This window comes from Ostrea edulis, chromosome 4, assembly GCF_947568905.1.
Source record: "Ostrea edulis chromosome 4, xbOstEdul1.1, whole genome shotgun sequence".
Taxonomy (NCBI): domain Eukaryota; kingdom Metazoa; phylum Mollusca; class Bivalvia; order Ostreida; family Ostreidae; genus Ostrea; species Ostrea edulis.
In genome coordinates, this window is record NC_079167.1 from 66,492,021 (window position 1) to 66,516,816 (window position 24,796).

The 24,796-nt window shown below is 38.6% G+C and overlaps 1 protein-coding gene across 1 annotated transcript in view; it reads left to right on the forward strand.

The window, feature by feature from the left end:
* Nucleotides 1-24,796, forward strand: part of LOC125670883 (uncharacterized) — a 60,974-nt gene that overhangs the window by 35,398 nt on the left and 780 nt on the right. The window contains exons 24-40 of the mRNA XM_048906328.2: nt 3,587-3,595; nt 8,920-8,973; nt 9,705-9,819; nt 10,133-10,267; nt 12,405-12,547; nt 13,205-13,356; nt 13,768-14,110; nt 15,464-15,625; nt 16,661-17,030; nt 17,175-17,295; nt 19,756-19,848; nt 19,973-20,053; nt 20,168-20,280; nt 20,366-20,452; nt 21,959-22,077; nt 23,346-23,394; nt 23,670-23,802. Coding sequence (XP_048762285.2) covers nt 3,587-3,595; nt 8,920-8,973; nt 9,705-9,819; nt 10,133-10,267; nt 12,405-12,547; nt 13,205-13,356; nt 13,768-14,110; nt 15,464-15,625; nt 16,661-17,030; nt 17,175-17,295; nt 19,756-19,848; nt 19,973-20,053; nt 20,168-20,280; nt 20,366-20,452; nt 21,959-22,077; nt 23,346-23,394; nt 23,670-23,802 — 2,279 coding nt within the window. The remainder of the gene's footprint in view (nt 1-3,586; nt 3,596-8,919; nt 8,974-9,704; nt 9,820-10,132; nt 10,268-12,404; nt 12,548-13,204; nt 13,357-13,767; nt 14,111-15,463; nt 15,626-16,660; nt 17,031-17,174; nt 17,296-19,755; nt 19,849-19,972; nt 20,054-20,167; nt 20,281-20,365; nt 20,453-21,958; nt 22,078-23,345; nt 23,395-23,669; nt 23,803-24,796) is intronic.

Here is a 24,796-nt window from a genome sequence, read left to right on the forward strand (position 1 = left end):
AGTATTGCCGTTTTGTCAGGGAAGTTAATGTTGCAGTAAATTATTTATTATTATTAATTATTACAATTTGGATGTACATCTGAGTGCTGAAATTAACACTATGAAACAGTTTTAGATTAAATATGAAAATATTTGAATATATTATATTTACACATTTATTTTTTTCACAAAGCAGTCCAGTCAATTACTTTTTGTTAAGTGAAATATACATCTGTAAATTAGGAAAGTTTGGAATTGGTGTACAAGGGTACAGAGCATTTTTCAAATTTTAAACTGTTGCACTATAAAATTTATTGACTGATTATTATTAGATTGGAAAAATCTAATTAATGGCCCATCAGGAAAGTTTATTATACTTTATAACAAAGTGTCATTTTTTTTCTTTCATTTTATATTTTCTTGATTTTTTCAACTAGCTTAAGTCTGTGATATTCCATGGTTTTATCATTTGTATCAATAAAAAAAGAATACTTGCTTTTTGTGGTGTCCCTTCTCATTTTGTGTGACAGTCGTGGAATTCCATGATGGAAAGAGAAATATGGAACCATTATTGAAACAAACAGTGGATGATTGAGAGTTTGTGATGAAAAATAAGAGAGGCATATTGAAGATCGTACTGTGTAAAAGCACTGTGCTCAGGATGCAGAGATGCATGATTTTTTGTTGACAAAATCAAATACTGTTGGATGGAAAGTAGTAGCATGCATGAAAACTTGGCAGAACTGATTAAAATGATCTTCATGTAAGTCGCCAGTCTTTAACCACTTTCGTTCTGAACTGAAATCCAATATACAGCTCATTGGTTTACGACTATAACGTACTTGTGTAGCATTGTCTCTGGCAATCGGAACATCACTTGGCCTTTTCCGGGAAATAAACATTCCCCGGAAAAGGCCAAGTGATGTTCCTTCCGATTGAGATTTCTGGATGAACAAGTAGTCTAGATTGATTTTGCATTGGCCTGTGTATGGGGCCAAACAGGAATTGTGGATGCAGTAGCTAGTTTAAAAGCTGAAAAAGCAAAGGGACTTAATTTGATATCCAACGAAATGTTAAAACATTGCCAGTCATATTTTATTCCCTGTATACACAAACTTTTTAACGTGTTTCACTTATGGTGTCTATCTTCGAACCTGGGCCAATGGATACATAGCTCCAATCTTTAAGTCTGACAATGCAAAAAACCCTTCAAATTACAGAGGAATTGCAATTTATATCTCAACAATTTGTTTCCAATTACTTTAGGTTTCTTTTAGCATATTTGGACAGATGTATTGATGTCTCACATCATACACAAACTGTTAATTGTTTAATGTATGCGGACAATATTGTAATTTTATCATCGTCAGCAAGGCTTGAAAAGTATTGGTGTCTGAAAGCCAATATAACACACCCACCCACCCACCCCCACCAAAGTCATGGTTTTTAACATAGCCGGTGTTGTATAGTAGCCTTTTCCCCATAGTAGACCCCCCCCCCCCCCCCGGAAAAATGGCTATACATGTATATAGTAGCCTTTCCCCTGTGGAAACACTACTATATAGTAGATCCCCCCCCCCCCCCCCCCCATAGCAGGGTTACCCCTCCCCCCCCCCTCATGTTTAGAAAACAGACTATGGAAAGGCAGTCGGGCTTTGTACAAAAATATTGATATTGCATAGATCTGAGTATCGAAAAATGTATGTTGCCGATAGTTTGAATGTAGATACATGTACATGTATTTTCACAGAGACTGACAAATTTTAGAGATATGCTTTACGGTATTACTGAACAAGAGGCCCATGGGCTACATCGCTCACCTGAGTCACCCTGGCTCATATTTAAAGATTTTTTTTATATTCGCATGTAAAACTTTTATCCCTATTGTGATCCCAACCTACTCCCGGGGTCATAATTTTTTTCAAAATTGAATCTGGACTATGTCAGGAAGCTTTCATGTGAATGTAAACTTCTCTGGCCCAGTGATTTTTCATCAGAAGATTTTTAATGATTTTCCCTATATATTCGTATGTAAAAATTGATCCTTTATTGTCGCCTCATCCTACCCCCGGGGGCCAAAGTTTTTACAAACTTGAATCTGCACTATGTCAGGAAGATTCCATGTAAATTTCCACTTTCCTGGCCCAGTAGTTTTTGAGAAGAATATTTTTAAAGATTTTCCCAATATATTTGTATGCAAAACTTTGATTCCCCCTTGTGGCCCCATCCTACCCCTGGGGGCCGTGATTTTAACAAACATAAATCTGAAATATGTTAGAAAGCTTTCATGTAAATCTCAACTTTTCTGGCTCCGTGGTTCTTGAGAAGAAGATTTTTAAAGACTTTTCCTATATATTTGTATGTAAAACTTTGATCCCCTATTGTGACCCATCCAACCCCCGGGGGCCATGATTTGAACAAACTTGAATCTGCACTATGTCAGGAAGCTTTCATGTAAATTTCAACTCTTCTGGCCCAGTGGTTCTTGAGAAGATGATTTTTAAATGACCCCACCCTATTTTTGCATTGTTGTGATTATCTCCCCTTTGAAAGGGACATGGCCCTTCATTTGAACAAACTTGAAAGCCCTTCACCCAAGGATACTTTTGGCCAAGTTTGGTTGAATTTGGCCTAGTGGTTCTGGAGAAGAAATCGAAAATGTAAAAAGTTTACAGACAGACGGACAACAAGCGATCAGAATAGCTCACTTGATCTTTCAGCTCAGGTGAGCTCAAAAGTATTCAAACATATATTATAATAATCCTGTATCTTGTTTACTGAATCCTCTTAATGTTTTGTCTACCATTGTTGCAAACTACGGGTTTCATTCCATTCCACAAACAAATAACCCGTGGTTTGGACCGTGGCAAAGTTCACCGCCATCACGAGCGCTAAGCCTGGATAAGAAAGGAAGGGGGATGGACAAGGGGCTAGAAAACCCACCCCGTTAAAAATCTTGTAACATGTAGCGTCACCCAGCCAAGTGCTGATCAAGCTTGCCATTGTTTAACATGCGTGATCAAGGAAGAGACTCTACCACATCACTACAAAAACTAGCTCTCTTGCGAGGCAGTACATACTTATAAGTTTCTTCTATACTGTCCGCTACACTTCCCCCCGATCAGGGAAGTGGTAACGTGTAGCGGTCACCCAGCCAAGTGATGACCACGCTCGCCGTTGCTTAACTTGTGTGATGAAGAGAGACATTATACCGCATCGCTAGAAAAGCTAGTTCCCTACTGAGACGGTACAAGTTCCCTCGTATAATGTCCGCTACACCCCCCCCCCCCCCCGGCCGCTGAGGGAAGCTTCGTTCCGCTTGGAGCGAGTTCTCTCTGTATGTTTGGCACCTCTTTACCAACGGCATCCGCTGTTATCGACGACAATCACCCGTCGTCCCCCGACGAAACCACGTCTGCATCCATAGCTCGATCCGAAAATAGTCTACCTGAAAAGGGTCCACCAAACACCAGACTCACTACGCTACCATCAATTTGTAACGTGTAGTGGTCACCCAGCCTAGTGCTGATCAAGCCTGCCGTTGCTTAACATGCGTGATCAAGGAAGAGACTCTACCACATCGCTAAAAAGTTTGCTCTCTAGCGAGGCAGTATAAGTTCCTTCTATACTGTCCGCTAAACCTGTTTGTTACAGAAACAACATCAAGGGAAAGAACTTCATAATATATCGGTGGGAGTCGAAAGCCGAAGGGACGTCTCTAACCCGATAGCGGATATCCTGACGCCAAAATAACACATTCGAGTTGGATGCTGGAATAGGAGGACTTTGTTCCAAGCAGGGAAATTGACACAGGCAGTGGAAGAAATGATTGATTGTATATCCTCTCGAGAATCTTTCACTCTTTATTTAGGTCTCTGCTCGGCGCTTATGGCCATCAAGTAGGGAGCTATCTTTATCTTTGCCACACCTGCCTTGACACGGCACCTCTTTTTTGGGTCTCACCTGAAGGACCACCCTATCTAGTAACCTCTTACGACAAAGCAAGGGATACTGAGGACCTATTCTAACCCTGATCCACACGGGAGAGGAAAGAAATGAACAGCTACAACCTCACCATGCTAGGAGTGACCGAGGCCAGATGGACAGACGCAAATACTGAATTCATGGGAGGTGATCATTTGGTCAGGAAGGCAGGATAACAACCACAAGGCAGGGATTGTCCTCATCGTCGACAGGAAGCAGACCATTGCTGTATTACAGTGGAGACCCATCAGTGAACGTCTGCTTTACTTAAGGCTGAATTCAAATTCTAGTGAGAAGACACTCTGGTGTTGGCAGCACCCACCCCCTATTGGTGGCCAAACCGATTATGGAGTTGAGGAAAGCAAAGATCGAAGGTGCCAGAACTCAGCGTCTTGATGTTGCCAAGATGAAGGGACCAACTGTCAAGAAAGAGTTCAACATCGCACCGAGGAACCGATTCAGTATCCTTCAAGATGAAGCAGCACTGACTGTCGACAGTTTCAACAAAAGCCATGATTGAAACAGCGAAGGAGACCATTTGCTATAGAAGGAGTGCGAAAGTCTGAATAGATATATCTTCAGATAAATGAAGAACAATAGAGGAGAGGAAACAGCTGAAAAAGGCTACTGTATACCAAATTACCCAGGCTGAAAGAGAGAGCAGCAACCGAGCACAGGGAGAAGGACAGAGGTGAAGACTTCTGCAAGACGAGATAAGCGACAGTACTTCGAGCGACTTGCAGAGATGACCGAGGCAGTTGCTGAGCAGAAAAACCTGGGGCGCGTTTTACAAAAGAACTTAAGACTAACGACAAACGTTACATACTGGAATTTTCCAGTTTAGTGTAAGATCATTCACTCCAAATGCAAAATATCTTTTTTAAATGTTGAAAATTATGCCTCAGAAAAGTTTTACTTCATTCATTTAAAGTAATAACGGTGTAATACAATTTAATACTTGCGACTTTGTCTATTTATCAGATCATCCAGGATGTCTGGGACAAGGAAGACATACCAGATGACTGGAGGAAGGGAGTTATTTTGAAGCTGCCAAAGAAAGGAGACCTGGGAAACTGCAACAACTGGAGAGGCACCACGTGTCTGTTCCATACCAGCAAGGCCTTCAGCGGCACCCTCCTCCTGTGCATCACAGGAACTGTTGACTCCTTACTGTGCCAACAACAAGCAGGCTTCTGGAAAGGATGTTCATGTATCGACCACATCTTTGTTCTCCGACAGATCCTTGAAAACTCACATGAATAGAACAGCCCTCTGTATGGTATTTCCTGACTTTGAGAAGGCTTTCGACAGCTTGCATCGTGTCTCACTCTGCTGAAAGACCCTTTAATACTATGCCATTCCACAGAAGTTGGTGAGCACCGACGATTCCCTTTATGAGAATTTCGAGTGCCAGATCATCCACAACAACCAGTTGACAGAGTGTCACACAGGACAAGAGACAAAATATACAATAGACCGTGACCTCAGTCTTAGAGGACCTGGATTATGCAGACGACCTGTGACTGCTGTCTAAAAGATACCATGACATACAGTGAAAGACAGAGTGCCTCAGTGATACAGCCAGCATCAACGACAGGAAGACTCGGGTACCACGGAAGAACGCCTTGTTCAACGACCCGGTCATAGTCAGTGGGAGGGCATTGGAGGATGTGATGGAATTTGTATATATTTGGGCAGAAAACTTATGACAGACGGTGGCTGTGATCAGGAAATTAACACTCGGGCCACCAAAGCCAACCAAGTCTTTGCTATGCTCAAGACCATTTGGAGATCCACCGGCCTCAGCATCCACACAAATGTCAGGATCTTCAAAAGGAATATCCTCAGCATCTTCCTGTACGACTCAGTACTCTGAAAAAATTATTACTACCATCGAAAGGAAGATAGGAGTATTCCAGAACTAGTGCCTGCGGTGCATCCTCAGGATACTAGTATTCTAACCAAATGTCATCTTCAATGAAAACTTGGTAGACAGGACGGGAATGGCCACCATGGTGAAAAGGACCCAGGAACGGCGCTGGAGCTGGGACCTGTCGACCTTATGCTATTTAACTCGCTTCCCAGAACAGTCCTATGTGCAACGGACACCCTAGGGGATGAGAGACAGATGGCGGCCAAAGGAGACTTGGACGCGAACTGTGAACACTGGACAAAGACCTCAAGAGCAGAGGACTCAGTTTTGACACAGCCCCCCCCCCCACTTTTTTTTTTACGGCTAATAAAACTAAGAACTATTTTATAAAATATCGGGAAAATGTAGGACAAGCAACTATTTGTATATTTTTTTCCCATTACTATATATTCTTCATGTACCTATCCGGGTGCAATAGAACTACCCAATATCTACGTTTCAACCCAGATCAATGCTTCTTGTGTCACAAAAAGACTTGACATCTGCTCAATATTTATTTATTTACGTATATTTTTGTAACTGAAGTCAAAACCATACTTTATTTGAGCATACGTGCCATTTTACAAAAATCTTGTAAAACCCTTGAGACGTTTACAGAGGTGTAGGTGAGTGTAAGGAACGATAACTCTGGGTAGAGATTGCATTTTCGTGGGTAATCTTTTTTTTCCGCGTCAAAACGAATATACGCGTAATTTTCGTGTTATACCGCGAAATGTTCATTTTAAAAAGTAAAACAGGAACGTGATTAGTACTATGAACGAAGACTGATTTTTATGCACACACGCTAACACAAATGTCACAAAATTTTAAAGAATTATTGGATATGGATAATATCATCATTGGACAAATAAAATTACGAATTCGGACGCACACAAACAAAACACGAAGGAAGATCGAATTCACTGGGAACATTGATTTTCTTGTTTCAACTGTAACGGGAAGGGAGAAATTGCAACGGACCAGACCGGGATTCGAACCCGGGCCCCCTGAATCTCTAGTCAGGTGCTCTGCTAACTGGCCACCTGTGATCGAACCCGGCCGACCGCTACATTTTCTCCCTTCCCGTTACAGATTTGGTGCCGTTGACCACCCCTGGACTTGGAGGTGAAAGTCCTCCCAGGGGCAAATAAGAACTTGGGTTGTGTCTTCGAGGGCGAAGACAATTTAAGGAGGGAGGAATGTAGCGGTCGGCCGGGTTCGATCACAGGTGGCCAGTTAGCTCAGTTGGTAGAGCACCTGACTAGAGATTCAGGGGGCCCGGGTTCGAATCCCAGTCTGGTCCGTTGCATTTTCTCCCTTCCCGTTACACAACTATCGACGACTGTCACGTTTTACACCGACCCCAAAATTAAAATTGTGCACAGTTTCGGAAAATTCCAAATATTTTTTACAGCTAGCTGTGAATATTATTGGCTTGTTGAATTGAAGCTGTAAATACATTATTCAATGATACCATTTGAATTAAGATTATTCATATTTTCCTATTTTGAATATGAATACGAAACTAAAACCAAAACATTAAAGCACATGTTGGAAAGAACGATGCTGCAAAGCGAAGACCTTTCGTAAATATTGTTTGTTGTGCTTCTCTCGTCGTCACATTCTTGATTTTATACTGTTCCCCAGCAAATGAAAAATTCAATGCAACACATGGTTGAAATTTAGGATACACAATGATATTCATGTTCAGAACGTTGTAAAGCTAACACGCTGCAGATACAGATTATGCTTGATTTTTATAGAAGCTTGGCTCGAAGACAGTTCAACTCTGTTTAGTCATTAATGTTTACTATGTTAAAGTAGTTACGAGATAGACCTAATAAGCCGTAATCACCGACTTGTCTTGAAATTATGATTAAACCATGAAATGTCATTTTTTGTTACAGAGACACCCCCTCCCCCCTCAATCATTAAAATCTATAAATTTGGTACGGTTCCAACAATCCTAAAACCTATGTTATATTGACCTGCAATCAGACAACAGACTGCCAAATTTTCATTTTATAAATACTGCATGTTGCATGATATATTTAGTCTTGATTTCTACCAGCAGCATGTGATCACGGGTTTCGTCATTTTAAATTTACACCACATCATTGAATATTACAGACATTGTTCCTATTAAATGCACAAATGCCAGAATGTTTACAATTAAGTGAAAATAATCCTTTCTAGTACTTAATTATTTAAATGCTACGTATGTGTCTGAAAGTGTAAAAACATTTTTGAGTGCGTGAGCACGTTTGGCTGAGCTAAAGCTAGCTGTTTTACAGGGTATTCAAATTACAATGGAACATATATATTGTTCTATTTGACCTACAAAACAGACCTGAGCATAGTACTGTCATAAACTGGGTCCCCTGACAACAGATGTCTGTAAACCATTAAATGAATTTTACCTTAAGCTTCTGCTCCAGGCAACATCCATTCTTATGTCATTAAAAACAAAACAACTGGTGTTAAAAGACTTTGTCAGTAAATGTACATTGGTGCATATGGTGCCTGAACTGGAACTGGTCAATAATAAGGGGAGAAGAGAATATGATGGTTGCAGCAGTTCGATTGCTTTTTACTAGATAGCTTAGTTGCATTTGATACAGCACCTGACCATAGATTTAAGGGTCACATACACGATTTGAAGGCCTTTGACAGATAATAGATTTTAAGTAAAGGAACAAATGCACGTACTACACAGTTTTAGGCAGAGTTGATGGTGTCTATGTATCTTGCCTTGCCTTTTTCCCATTAACCTTTCTGAATGAAGCCTTAAACTTTTTTAAAGTTCTAAACAATTTTATGTATTAGGCCATTTTGTAACTTTTACAAGATGTAAATTGTATTTTTTGTAGTGAGAAATTTGGAATATAATGTATACTTTTTGCCAATGAGAAGAATTAACTTTTTTCTCCTAAATATAGTTTTAGAATTCACTGATTTGCTTTATCCCTATAAAGGTAAACGGTGACAAATGGCTGACTTGGAGGTGTCTGAACCAGTGTGTTACTGCAATTCTGTGTGCATAGAGGAAGACACCCCTTTTCTCAAGTGTCAAGTTTGTGAGAAGAAATTTCATATTGGTGAGTTGTTGGTTTGTCGCTTTTGTAGTCAGAGCTAAATCACGGTGGCTCATTACACTCAAATTCTGGAGAAAATTCCATTTAAAATAGTTGAGAGCGTGTATCACTCTTTCAGTGGTGAAATCATAATTCATACAAGGAACCATTAAATAAAATTTTAGGGCAATGAGCTACTTTAAGGAAAAACAGCCATATACAAGGGGGAGGGGAGTGATAGAGAAAAGATTGTTCATCATGTTCATTTGAGTGTTCTTAATCTAATTAGATGATTTCGGGGTTAGAAACAGATTTTGTGGTGGAAGGAATTGTAAAACTTTTGAATTTTTTCAGTTTTTCACACTGTTTTGAATATGTCATCATTGCAAAATATAAAAGCTGTATTTTATGAATTATTATAAAACAAAACAACAGAAATCATATATATACTTGTGGTTGTAAATTTGTAATGTCTTGAATGTAGAACTTGAGATAAATTCTAGTAAATTGAAATCTCTGAGATTAGATTGAACAGTAATGTGATAAAGATCTTAGAATCAATTCAGTACTTTGATGAAGTACAGAACTTTAGATGAGAAATCATTTGGAATATTATTTAGATTTATTTTATTTGCATAGTGAAAATTGTTTTACATCTCTACATGTCTAAAAGTCTAGATTCAAATCTGATTGTGCATCTGTTTACTTCTTTGTGTGCTAGCAAAATCCTTTTGTCTGATTTTAATCGTTTGAAGACTGTTTGAAGACGGGGACCCCCTCATCCATGGTGGGAGATGTGTTTTTCAATTTTACTTGCTCCAACTGTGCTGAAGATGGTCAGGAGGATGTGAAGAGAATGAAAATGCAGTGGTTTGTAGTTCATGGTTTTCCCAGAGCATACATGTAGTTAGCAAAGAATAATTACTGATGTGATTTCATTCAAGCCAGGCTGTAGGGTATTAGATGTAGTACATAATTAGCTGTGACCCCTCTTAACACTTAACACCACTCACACCTTTTGTCCTCCCTCCAATGATACAAACCTGCAAAAAAAAATTCCTTAATGAATCAATTCATTGAAAGGATGTTGCTGTATATGTGTTTTACTGTGATAAAAATGGTGTCAATCACTTTGTAACTGTACTATTTACTTGTATTAAGTTTTCGAGTTTCCGTGTTGTAGGACTCAGGTTGTGTACTTGGCTCTATACAATCTACAGACACTCGGACAGTCGGGGAAGCGCGGATACTACAGGTGGAAGGAACACATCTGTGCCTACATAGACAGACACTGGAACACGCTGTTCGGATCACACAGGTAAAAACGTGCACGTAAATACATTCTACTAAGCCCTAAAAAAATCAATTACTTGGTTCTCAGGCCCGCCCACATGACATCTCTGTTAACAATGCGCATTACCCATTTTTATCATTGAATGAATAAAATAAAATTTCTGTCATGCGATCGTAGGATGCTACAAAAAATCCGGAAACCCTGATCGCATTTTAGATACTCCTGTCAGTAAAACGTTTGACAAACGTCTGGATGATACAGACATGTGGCCTAGTTGCAAATGGTCGCCGAGTTACATGTAACAGGATAGTTTTGGCCAGTTAGTTTTGGCACAATGGCATTGGTTTTGGTGCAGATACGAAAAGGATCAATGATAATACTTAGTTGCATATAGTTGGTGGATTTTCAAATGCATGTTCCATGCTAGAACTATGTAATTCCTTGAGAGATGGTTCCCTCCACCTAGGAACTAGTTGGACGTTTCCTGAGAAGTTTGGTAATATGCCGATTACAGTAATTGTCGGAAAATCAAATAAAGTTTTTGATTTCTTTGTTCAATGTTTATTAAGCATTGGATTAGAAAATGGGAGTTTTGAAATACAAAAAAAATCCCTTATCTGTTTTTTATGAGGTCAAAAGGTAAAAAAAAAAAAAAAAGGCCTCCCTCCCACATTTATTTTTGACAAAACTGGCCTGAGAACCAAGTAATTAATTTCTTTTTGGCCTAGTGTAGCTGCAGAACTGTAGCTCTCTGAAAAATTATTTTGACATAACAGAGAGCTACAGAGCCACCCCTTATAAAAACCTTCGATTTACGGCGCACAAAAAGCTGCGCACGGTTGAGGCCTTGTATCGTTGTATTCTTGAGTTACTGTCTCATAAATTTAATATCAAAAAATTCTTAACATATTTTCCTACTATACTTGTGTCCAAACATACCTTCAAATATTCATTAAAGCCCCACACGACCTGAAAACTTCCAGCTTCAAATGATTTTGTTTGTTGACGTAGCCATGTTAGGTAGCCGGTCAATTCGAATCCTGGTTAATTTCCATACTTGCACAATAACGTCTAGATGTGAACTAATATCCCCACAAATATTTTAGCTAAATATTCTAAATAATATATCATCCCAGTGCCTTTAAATAATAATTATTCAAATAGCTAAACTCACGGCAATGCGGCTTTCATTAGTCTGGTCCGGTCTCCATCTCTGCCACACGAGTGTTAAGGACTTTAGTAGCATTTTCATGAATCAAGAGCTTATTTTACCTTTAGAAAAACTTTATTTTTTTAATTTCTATAAATTATTCGTATTGATAATAAATGAAGAGCGAATACATAACATATAACGAATTTTATGAATATATACCAACAACAACAGGGTACGAACTGACCCGGCTACCTAACATGGCTACGTCAACAAACAAAATCATTTGAAGCTGGGAGTTTTCAGGTCGTGTGGGGCTTTAATGAATATTTGAAGGTATGTTTAGACACAAGTATAATAGGAAAATATGTTAAGAATTTTTTGATATTAAATTTATGAGACAGTAACTCAAGAATACAACGATATAAGGCCTCAACCGTGCGCAGCTTTTTGTGCGCCGTAAATCGAAGGTTTTTATAAGGGGTGGCTCTGTAGCTCTCTGTTATGTCAAAATATTTTTTCAGAGAGCTACAGTTCTGCAGCTAGGCCTAGTGATGACAAATTAATCTTCTTTTCCTGAAATTTTTTCATATCATTGATATTGTCACTGATGTCAAAAATGGTTATAAAAATCACACCATGAAAAACTTTTGAGAGCATTGGTCATTTGGGCTTTGTAGACAGATTGTTTAAGTGGACCTGAAAGAAATTCTGACACCAAGAACACAAAGTATTACTTGAATTTCGTTTTCATATTTTATTCAGATTTCTTTCATGTATAATACAAGATCTCTATCTGCTGTTGATTCTGATTATAGTCATATTCCCATTTTAATCCTGGGATATCATTTTAAGTCCTGATTTTCAGACCAGTGGTTAAAATCGAAAGACTGCATCTAAACTGACTTGTATCTTTGTTGTTCATGATATACATTTACATGTCGATTTGGCAGAAAAAGTAAACTAGGTCATCAGTCGATACCAAGAGTCATAACTGTATTTGTATTTCAGGAAGAAAACAACTTTGTGGCATGGAACTGTAGCAGGGACCTTGTCCTCAGGATGTCCTCATCATTTTACATCAGGAGCCAATGAACTGGGGGAGACTGGCTGGTGGAAGCTTACTACAATGAAACCCCCTTATGTAAAAAAAGGTCAGAAAACTTCAAATGAGTCTACCACAAAAATATTTCAGAGATTATGATATCTATGAAGCTCTCTACCTAAATTGTAAAATTCATGGCTTCTTGGACAGGGGTTCAGAACCTAGGACATGGCCAATATGGCCATATATTGCAAATGTACCAAATATTAGAAAATCTTCTTCTCTACTCCCATATATATTTGAGAGAAACTAATGTGAAATTCATGGTTCCTGGGTCAGGGTTTCAGGTCCTTGGGCAGGGCCAATATGGCCACAAAATAGAAAATGTATGAAATAATTTTTACTTTTTCTTCTCTACTTTCAGTCATGAAAGATGAACTAAATGCATGGTTATGATGTTTGTAATGTCCTCTTCATAACTTGTGAAATTCAGGTCAGGGGTTCAGGAGGTGGGGGGGGGGGGGGGGGTCAAAATGATTTATATGCTTCAAACTTCCATTTCTTCTGTAAATGAAAAGGAATTGTATGCTTATTTTGAAAGATCATAAACATGTGCACAAAGGACTCCATATTGAGGCTTAAATTCAAATATGAGACTCCCTGTATGGGCTGTGATACTCAGGTGACTGTTAAGTCCTGTTGGCCTCTTGTTCTGGTATGCAGAATGATTTTCGTAAGATTTGGGTATAGAATTGTTTGTTTATAGTGACCACCCCCCCAGTGTCCACACCAAAGTCCAACAGGCGCCGAGTTCCCGTGCTGGGCACAACAGTAAAGGTGGAGGGGCTGAGAAGCAGACGGGGGAAAACATCCATAGAGTCTGCCATGGAACTCAAGGCCAAGAGAGAAACTCTCCTGGTACTAAAAAACAACTAGATATACTATGAAAGTTTATTCAATTTAGAGTCATTCCAAGATCACCATGAACCAGTGACTTACACACTTTGACGACTGACAAAATACGTCATACATGCGCACAGACTAGTTAATTCCCACACTCTGCCTAAAGTAGTTTACTCGATTATAATACATGTCAACTATTGTGTCGTATTTTGTCAGTTGTGAAATTCAATGAGTTGGTGGTTCAGAGCAATTGCGGTGATCCTGGAATGATTTTATAAGGACTGATGATACAGTCCTGTCATTTGTATTACAAAAAAAAAAAAACCAGTTAGAATTTGTTGATGTATTTTTTATTTGTATGAAAAGTCTATTGTTGATGTCCAATGTACACTATCCATGCCTTTGGTAACAAAATAAATACTGTAGGAAGCCAAAGAAATGAGGCGATCCAAGTCCTCCACTCCGGGTGTGTCCCCAGTCCAGAGTGAGGCTTCAGACAGCTGCTCCCAGTTCACCACCGGCCAGACCTACATCAAACAGGAACCAGACTTCATCACGGTCAACCAGGAGCCTTCAGACTCGCTAGACAACAGCTCCAGTCTTAATCTGTCGGCTAATCGTAGCTTTGTGTCGATTGCCTCCTCGGGGAGCACCTCCCATCGGAGCCTCGTGGAGTCCTTCAGGGAAGTGGATGAGGATAGCCAGTTCTCCTACGCGAGCAGCACCAGGACAGACTCGTGGCTGACGGAACAGGAGCTGAGGCCTGATGGTAAACAGCCTGTTGCCTGTAATACAATTTTCTTTTATATAACAATCATACATGTCAAGAAAAATTTTGAAAGTCCCCAAATGCTCTCATTTGAATGTACATACATGTAATATATAGGTATGTCATTATCTTAACATTTTATGTGTGTACTTTGATAATGATTGAAGCATCCATTTAACTCTCATGAACAAAAACAGACCAAGATCTATCAAAAAAGAGGACTCCCCATTTCTTCAAGGGTCCCTGTATTCACAATTAAAAACCAATGTTTCAGAAAAATGAACTAAAATTTGTGAATAAGTTTTTATACCCCCCGCAACAAGTTGTGGGGAGGGTGGGGGGGTATACTGGAATCGGGTTGTCCGTCTGTCCGTCCGTCTGTAGACGCAATGGTTTCCGGGCTCTAAAGCATTATCCTTTCCACCTACAGTCACCATATCATATATATGGACTACCCATGGGATGAAGATGTTCCCTATCGATTTTGGGGTCAAAAGGTCAAAGGTCAAGTGCACTGGACATCGAAGTAGCAATATGGTTTCCGGGCTCTAAAGCGTTATCCTTTCCACCTACAGTCACCATATCATACATATGGACTACCCATGGGATGAAGATGTTCCCTATCGATTTTGGGGTCAAAAGGTCAAACGTCAAGCACACTGGACATCGAAGTAGCAATATGGTTTCCGGGCTCTAAAGCGTTATCCTTTCGACCTACAGTCACCATATCATACATATGGACTACCCATGGGATGAAGATGTTCCCTATCGATTTTGGGGTCAAAAGGTCAAAGGTCAAGCACACTGGACATCGAAGTAGCAATATGGTTTCCGGGCTCTAAAGCGTTATCCTTTCCACCTACAGTCACCATATCTTACATATGGACTACCCATGGGATGAAGATGTTCCCTATCCATTTTGGGGTCAAAGGTCACGTACACTGGACATCGAAGTAGCAAAATGGTTCGGTTTGTCATGCCATTTGTTTTTTACACTCAGAAAAGAGGTAGTTTATACCTATTACCAACACCCTTTGGGAGATTGGGGTAAGCGGGGGGTATTCTTTGTGAGCATTGCTCACAGTACCTCTTGTTTTTAGATATAATGTAAGGAAGATTTTATAGGTTTTTATAGGTCTCTACATTGAAGGTCAAAGTTACAATAAAAAATAGTGGTTTCTTAAAAAAGGAAAACCCACCTTTGTCTCATAATTTTCATTTTTATTGCCTCTCTCTGAAGTGTAGGTGCAATTGGGCGAGTATTAATTTGTTGGTAAAGTTTGCTTTTAGTCATCTTTATGTGCTGAATTGTAGATGTACTTTGTTTCTATGTATGATACTGGTCACTTCCAGCAAGCCTGCCATCCATGTTGATGTCTGATGACCAGGATATCGAATCGGAGAGTGATTTTGAGATTGACCCAGGAACCATAACTCCCCCCTCAGCATCTCCTGTACAGAGGGAAGAGTCACCTACCCTGCAAGATATCCTTAGCACAGTATCCTCTACTGATGGTAATGAACTGAACTTTTGTACTGAAGTCCTACTAAATGAATTTCACTAATCGTCACTAATATGAATGTGACGTAATTCCTTCTTAGATTTGTTTAAGAGAATATCAATGTGATTTCTACTAGCATGACTCAGTAAATGTTACTATGAATGGCATGCTTGTGGTATCGATATTTTTGTCCTGCTGGGATCTAAAGCTATCGTCGTTTTGGTGTATCTGGTTGTCTTTATCTTGACTTTTGTTATGAATTTTTGTTTACGCTGTATTCACATAATGTTATGATCTGTAAAGCATGTAACATTTGGCGAACAATTAATTCTAGGCTTTTTATTGGCCAAGATTGAGGTCAAAATATCTGTGGAATAAGAAACCGCACAAGAAAAGATATGCAACAGTTTACCTCCACTAGAAGTCATTTATTGGTGAACACAGGGAGTGGATGAAAATGTTATAAACAGAATATCTATTTATTTAACTTTTCATTTCTACAGAGAAAGTGTTTTCATTTCCAAATATTAACATTTTGAATATTTTTGCCTTTGGTATCTTTACCAGTTGTTCCCATGATTACAGTGCAGTTGTGAACAATCTTGATAGAGATAGTATATATTTTATGGGCTGGTAATATACTAATAGAAATAAAGTAGAATGTATATTATAAAAAAATCATTTTCATTTTTGAATACATGAGAGCATGAACTGCAACGCTTCATGAATGAATAACCGTCACATAAATGAACATTTTAACTTAATTTGATTAATAAGGAAAAAATGTATCTCATCAGTTGCTTTATGATCTAGATGATTGTAAATATCAGACACAAATTGAGTAAAACTGCATTGGAAATGAGGACCTTTATGAAATAAAAGTAGAATTTCTTCATTTGACCATATACAATTCGTTATAGTTAAGAGAGAGAATTCACATAAAGGTCAAGGTCGTATTTAAAGATCAGATAGGAAATTGGCAACATATGAATTTGCCACCATAGGTGTACATTGTGCATGTATTTAAAGAACACGACATTATTTGCAGATATTTCAAACAGCCAGAACTCGGATACTGCCTATAGATACATGATCCATCACACAGATAGTTCTTCAACACCAGCCCAGTTCCCGCAAAGTGACGTTATGGAAGAACAATTCTTACTACAGGTAAATATAAAGAAAGAACCAGAGGAGCAGTTACCTCAGCAACAGGACATCAGGACAGATCCTGAAGAGGAGGCCTCGGTAGTGGACTCCGAGTCGGAGAGTGACAGTAATGAGGAGGAGGAGGAGGAGGCAGAGGAACAGCCTGGTATGTCCTCACAGTCCTGGACACAGCCCGTACAGAGGAAGAGGAGGAGAGTGGGTCAGAGGGATGAGGACAGGAAAGAAAATGTGGAACCACCCCCTCCCAGGTAAAAAAGAAAGCACTGACTTTGATTTGTGATGTAATTTGTGATGTAATAGATATTGTTCAGTGCGCGTAAGTCTCAGTTTTTGGAGTCGATAACATGCTAGCTGATGTAGGTTTGTCCACTCATGTGTAACGTATATTGAAGGTTACACTTGATGAGTCTATATGAAGAAAGGCAATTGTTAAAAAAGATGAACATGGCTGCAGACGCAGGTCCCCTTCCTCCAGAGCTGCACCGACTGAGGCGCAAACTTATTGTGCGACAGGTAATCTTCAAAGTGATGGACTTAGTATTAAGGGTTTTATACCACTCATTTAAATGATTTGATAATAATGACAATGTAATCCACATTATATTTGTATATTATATATGTACTATAGAATACATTTATTTTGTTTACTCTGTAGATCAAAAGTGATTAGGTATTTCTATGTGTTTTTGGGCTCATCTTAGCGGTAAGATTAAAGTTAGCTCTTCTGATCTAAATCTTTTTTATCCTTATTGTAAATTTTTCACATTTTCAACAATGGGGCATAAACCTCCTCAGGTTAAGGAAATTAAAGTTAATGCTAATAAAGTTTCATAATGCTTTTCCAAGGGAGGTAAGTAGGTATTTCATAAAAATCTTTTCCTAATTCTGTGGTTCTTGAGAAGATTTTTTCATAAAAATTTGAAATATAGATACGTGCAGAATCTTTAAAGACATACATGTATGTGATGTTTCTCAATTATCTATAATTTTCCATGACATTTCACTTATAATTCACTTGCAATCTATTTCGTTTCTACAAAAAATCTTGGGGTATATTACCATATCTGTTTTAGAGTTAACTTGTTTTGATAGTTCCTGGTTGTTGCAAGTACAAATTTTAAATCAGCTTTGATGTATCACAGTAAGTTGTACTGTAAAATCTTTGTAACAATTTGGTGTCAAGCCCGGGATCTTTGCATTACTAGTTAAATGACCTAAGCACTGGTCTAACCACTGAGCTACCCAGGCTGATATACAAACTATTGTAATAAGACTGCAATATGAAAATTAAACCTATTTCAGAAATCGCCCCGTGGGGATCCAGATTAGAATAGGTCCTTAGTACCCCCAGCTTGTCGTAAGAGGCGGCTAAATGGGGCGGTCCTTCGGAATAGACCGCAAAAACCGAGGTCCCGTGTCACAGCAGGTGTGGCACGTACGATAAAGATCCCTCCCTGCTCAAAGACCATAAGCACCAAGCATAGGCCTAAATTTTGCAATCCTTCACCAGCAATGGTGACGTTTCCATATGAGTGAAATATTCTCAAGAGGGACGTTAAACAATATTCAATCAAACAACATTTCAGAAATCACACAAGAACTCTTCATATTAAGGAGATACATGTAAAAAATAATATAGAGAAAATGTCAGAAAAGTCACATATGTCCTTAAAAGTCTTCTTCACAAGAACCACAAGAGAACAGTAGGTCAAAGTAATATGCATGCATCCTCATATAGTATAGCTTCAGGATTACTCAGATCATAAACCCTGGGGCCAGGATGGGCTACAAAAGACTGAACGTTTTAAACAGAACAAAATATTCTCAGTAACCACAATGGTAAAATGTGTTGAATTGATGATAAAAGCATCCTTTTGTAGTGTAATCGCACACACACCCCCCCCCCTTCCCTAAAATGAACCCACTCCCCCTGTGGCAGGACAACAAGTTTATGTTGGTATGTATAGGATGATGTTTATGAATTCTCGAGAAGAATTACAATTTATCAAATAAATATACAAGCATCCTCACCATGTAGTGTAGATTCCAGTTTGTTCACCATGAGTCACAGTAGGGGTTTAACTTTTTACATAGGAACATGTGAAACAATTTAAAAAATCTGCTTAAAAACTAGTCTAAATTGTACAATTTGTTAGTTAATATGCAATCATCTTCATATGCATGTCCCACAAACCCTTGGCAGGTCCACAATAGGGGTTTTATGTTTTTCATTGGAATGTATCGAAATTTTTTAAGTCTTCATTTCAAGAATCATAGGGATGTACATGTATTTAGATTAATTGAAGTGGAAGTGTCTTCATGTAACAAGATTCAATTTTCTTCATTTCATGATCCGAACCTGTCAGCAGGTTCCCAATAGGGGGTTTAAACAGTACTCTACAAAAATGTTCAAAAAATCTCTATCTCCGTATGAGCTAGATGGATTTGGCGAACATTGGGACCCACGAGCCTCTTGTTCATAAGAAAACAATAGCTCTCCTGAACAGAAAGCTGAATAATCAGAGTAGTTCTGTCCATCTCTGCAAAGTTTTAACCAAACATGTTACAAAGCAGTCTTGGGGAAAAGAAGATTCAAGTTTGTTCAAATAAAAGACCATACAACCTTCCAGTAGGAGATATAATTGGGAAATATTGAAAATAGGGCAGGTATTAAAAAAGCTGAAACTGTCTTGAAAGCTTTTCTTTATAGTGACCCCAAGGGCCAGGGAGGGCCATAATGGAGCAAGGGCATGTTATCAAAGATTTTATTTGGAATTTGTAGAAAATTTCTTTATAATTCTTTTCCTCAAGAGTCACAAGATTACAGTTTGTCAGATTAATGTGAGCAAGCTTATGTAGGGTAGATTTAAGTTTCTTTATACCATGACCCTAGGGGCATAATGGTGTCAAGCGTTTATATGGGACAATACAAGAAAGTAAAAGGGGGATTGACATTTTTTCTTCTCTTTACAGCAACAAAGAGAGAGGGGTCTCCCAGTCTTTGATGCTGATGCCCAGATGAATCAACTCATGCAAAAATTTTGGGGGGATTCTTGGGAAAATGAGGTATTGGAATATGTGTGTAATTTTGTTTTGTACTGTCCCTATTATGTCACAAAGTGAACTGAAATACTGTGTTTTAACATGCATCATTGAGGTAGATCTTAAAATTCCTTACTTTAAATGCCAGGAAAACAAAGAATATAACCCTAAAGGTATACCCACATCTAACCTGTCATCAGGAGAGACCAGAGTGCTGGACCGCTTTCAGGTCAGAATAGAATTCTAAATTCTACCTCTCATCTGTTCTTGGAACATGATTTATCAATACCCAATTTTTGGACTTCGTCAACTGATGTTAAATTACACTGTTTTCATCCTCCAGGTGGCGCCATTAGTCTCACACACAGTCATGTTGCAGCAGCCTTCCTTTCTCAATCGGCTCATTGGTACAGACGACGATCAGCTGACCAGCATTAGGAGTCCCTACACCTCCAGGTCTAATATACAGATCAGGTCATTCATGTGTGAATTATATTTTCATGAAATGGTTGTTGGTGATGTAGTGACCTTGATTTTTCAGAATGTTGAAGCCATTCATCAGAAGAGATTTTGAATCTCGTCCTCTGAAAATGAGGTTATTAGAAGAAATCAAAGCATATCCTCACAGGTGAGGTTTATTCTAGTGTGATATCCATACAGTTGAGGTTTATTCTAGTGTGATATCCATACAGGTGAGGTTTATTTTAGTGTGATATCCATACAGGTGAGGTTTATTCTAGTGTGATATCCATTCAGGTGAGGTTTATTCTAGTAAGAGTGATATTAGCACAATGCTGTACATGACAGACTCACTAGATTTGAAAAGCGTTTAACAAATGTAGCTCGTTTCATAATGATGGAAGATGAATAAAGACCAGGATTCACTTCTAAAGAAAACTTCTTTGAGCATTGAATGGTTGTTTGTACACGCCCAGGTTTTGACAAGATGTATTCCGGCACAGCGGTGTCTGTATTACGGTACAGCGATGTCTGTATTACGGTACAGCGATGTCTGTATTACGGTACAGGGATGTCTGAATTCTGGTACAGTGATGTCTGTATTACGTACAGCGATGTCTGTATTACGGTACAGTGATGTCTGTATTACGGTACAGGGATGTCTGAATTCTGGTACAGTGATGTCTGTATTACGTACAGCGATGTCTGTATTACGGTACAGGGATGTCTGAATTCTGGTACAGCGGTGTCTGTATTACGGTACAGCGGTGTCTGTATTACGGTACAGGGATGTCTGTATTATGTACAGGGATGTCTGTATTACGTACAGGGATGTCTGTATTACGGTACAGCGATGTCTGTATTACGTACAGGGATGTCTGTATTACGGTACAGCGGTGTCTGTATTACGGTACAGCGGTGTCTGTATTACGGTACAGGGATGTCTGTATTACGTACAGGGATGTCTATATTACGGTACAGCGATGTCTATATTATGGTACAGCGGTGTCTGTATTACGGTACAGCGGTGTTTGTATTACGGTACAGCGGTGTCTGTATTACGGTACAGGGATGTCTGTATTACGGTACAGCGATGTCTGCATATCAGTCAATTTTAAGGAAATATTACCTAGTGAGTACATGGTTTGCCCATCTGACTTCTAGTTTCATAGTTTTAAAGCTAGGTCTGTTATGCACTTTTCTGGTACTCATGTTTGACAGATATTGTGCTGAGAACACAGTAGCACAATCTAATAAGTTGTCTGAAAAATGTTTCATGTCAAATCATTTAATGTTTTCTGGATAAGAAATTCTGTAAAATCTTTTTAAGATTCACTGCTCACACTGTACATGTATTTAATATGGAATGATCTTTCTCATCCTATGTGATACTGGCTGTGACTGGTTCTATAAGATAAAGAGCTCTTTCTTTGATTGGTTGAGTCCCTGTTTTCTGTGGAAGTGATGGTGTTGGTGTGAGGGTTTTTGTTGTGTCAGAATATTCTCATTTTTATTGTGGTAGAATAAAATGCGAAGCTTGCAATGTTATGTCATGGGAAAAATACATGGGAATGCGAATATTAAAATTAATTAGTACTAACTTTATCTGTAGTTTAGTAGTTTTAACTGGTTGTCTAGGGATTATAATGATTCATATATTGTTTATGTTTTGTAGAGACAAATGTGACTGGAAACCTGCCCCTCCCCCTTCCATAGACTACTGTTATATCCGTCCACAACACATCCCCTCTCTCAACACACTATGCAGAGAATTTTTCTGGCCTGGGATAGACTGTATGTACACAAATTAAAGGATGATTAAAAACTATGGTAGCTTGCTAATTTCCTTTTTAGCTCACATGAGCTGAAAGTTAAAAGTGAGCTTTTCTGTTCACTTTTTGTTTGGCATCCATCTGTCTGTCAGTCTTTGCGTAAACTTTTAACAGTTTTAACTTCTTCTCAAGAACCACAGGGCTAATATCAGCCAAACTTGCCACAAAGCATGCTTGGGTAAATAGGATTTATGTTTGTTCAAATGAAGTGCCACACCCTTTTTCAAGTGGAGATGATTAATAATTAATAAAATATTTTTTGGCATCATTGAAAAGTCTTCTTCTCAAGAACCAGTAGGTCAATTTCAAAGAGACTTAGCACAAGTCATCCTTGGGCAAAAGGGATTCAAGTTTGTTCGAATGAAGGGCTATGTTCTCTCCAAAGGGGAGATAATCAAGAAAATGCAAAAATAGGGTGGGGTCATTTAGATATCTTCTTTTCAAGAACCTATTCCAGAAAAGTTGAAACTTACATGAAAGCTTCCTAACATAGTGTAGATTCAAGTTTGTTCAAATCATGGCCCCTTGGGGTAGGGTACACAATAGGGGATCAAAGTTTTACATGGGGATACATAGTATAAATTTTTGAAAATCTTCTCAATTACAGCAGGGCCATGATTAGTCATATTAATACACAAGCATCCCCAGGTGTGTAGATTATAGTTTGTTCATGACCTCAGGGGATAGGATTGGGCCACAATAGGGGATCAATGTTTTACATGGAAATAAAAATCTTTGTACTCAAGAACAGCAGGACTGTGATTAGTCATATTGATATGCAATCATCTTCAGGTAGAACAAATTTTTCAGTGGTCAAAATTTTTCATGGGAATGAAAATTGCAGAAAGTCTTTTAAAAATCACAATAGCTGAACAACAGCAGGGCCAAGGTGACTCATGTGAGTGATGTGGCCCGTGGGCCTCTTGTTATGAATTATACATGTGAATGCCCAAGCGGCATTTCGTCCAGCAATTTTGGATTGATATATGATTTAGGACATACATTGTACATAGATTTTATAATCTGTGATTTCACTACATGTTTATATTTATGATGCAAAAATTAGCAAATTTTTATTATACCAACGCTTCAAGTTATCCCCCCCTTGATGAAAATTCTATTGATATAGTACAATTAACAGTTTATTCATATGTGCGGTGTACTACCTGTAATGATGATTTATAATCAGTGAAAATGGTTTTAACAAAGTATGTTTTTTATTTTTTCTAGTATCTGAGTGTTTGCAATATCCAGACTTTAGCTGTGTTGTTCTCTTCAGGTAAATAAATCTGCGTTTTTGAAATATCAGTGTTTTCACCAAAAGTTTTCTTTTGGTGATTTTGTTGGACAACGATATAACTGCCTCACAGTCAATCTGTCCATTTTAATTCATGTTAACTTCAAAATACACTTCTGGGTGATTCAGCATGCTGTGTGTTAGAGCCAGGACACTGTAAACTAAAACAGACAGTCATCATGTAGCAGCAATGAGTTCATGATTGCTTCTTATATACAATGTCTGTCTGTAAATGTAAATCATATTTTCTACTGCAGAAAAATTGTGATTGGGTTTTCCTTCATGGTACCTGATGTGAAGTTTAACGAGGCATACATTTCCTTCATTTTCACCCACCCAGAGTGGAGACGAGCAGGCATCGCTAAATTCATGCTTTATCATCTTATTCAGGTGAGCTGGGAATCAAATTTCCTTTTGTGTCAGTCTATTGAATTTAAAATCATTCTAATATAGTATTCTTTTATGATTCATTTAATCTGGTTGTGGTAGCTTAGGGTGCTTGGTTATTCCTGCAAGTAAGAACCTCTGTGAACGTCCCTGCGCTCCTTAGATGCCTTGGTAATTAAAAACAAATAAATGAATTGATATCAGATGAAAATAAAATGTAATGAATATAAAAACAAAAATATACGTATACATGTAACAGAATAAAAATTTCACCACTGAACCTCTAGCTGGGATTAGGTGCTTGCTTTACTAACCTCTGGCTGGAGTAGGTGCTTGCTTTATTAACCTCTGGCTGGAGTAGGTGCTTGCTTTATTAACCTCTGGCTGGAGTAGGTGCTTGCTTTACTAACCTCTGGCTGGAGTAGGTGCTTGCTTTACTAACCTCTGGCTGGAGTAGGTGCTTGCTTTACTAACCTCTGGCTGGAGTAGGTGCTTGCTTTACTAACCTCTGGCTGGAGTAGGTGCTTGCTTTATTAACCTCTGGCTGGAGTAGGTGCTTGCTTTATTAACCTCTGGCTGGAGTAGGTGCTTGCTTTATTGAACATCTGGCTGGGAGTAGGTACTTGCTTTACTGAAACTTTAGCTGGGAGTAGGTGCTTTCTGTACTGAACCTCTGGCTGGAGTAGGTGCTTGCTTTATTGAACCTCTGGCGGGAGTAGGTGCTTGCTTTACGTAGATTCGATTCTTGATCCTGGCACTGTTTGATGTTTGATACAGGTAGTGACTGTTCCTTCACTAAGCCACCACTATTAGAAGTGAAAGTCTCAGGTCTTTCAGATTTGACCTTAAAATAGAGGTCTCGGTAGGTATTGGCATAATAAAAAATAACCTCACTGCTATGACCTTCAGCACCATTCAAAGGTCAAAATTAATTGCATATGTGATGTTTCTACTTGTATGTGAGTGAAATGGGATGTAAAACAAAACAACTGATATG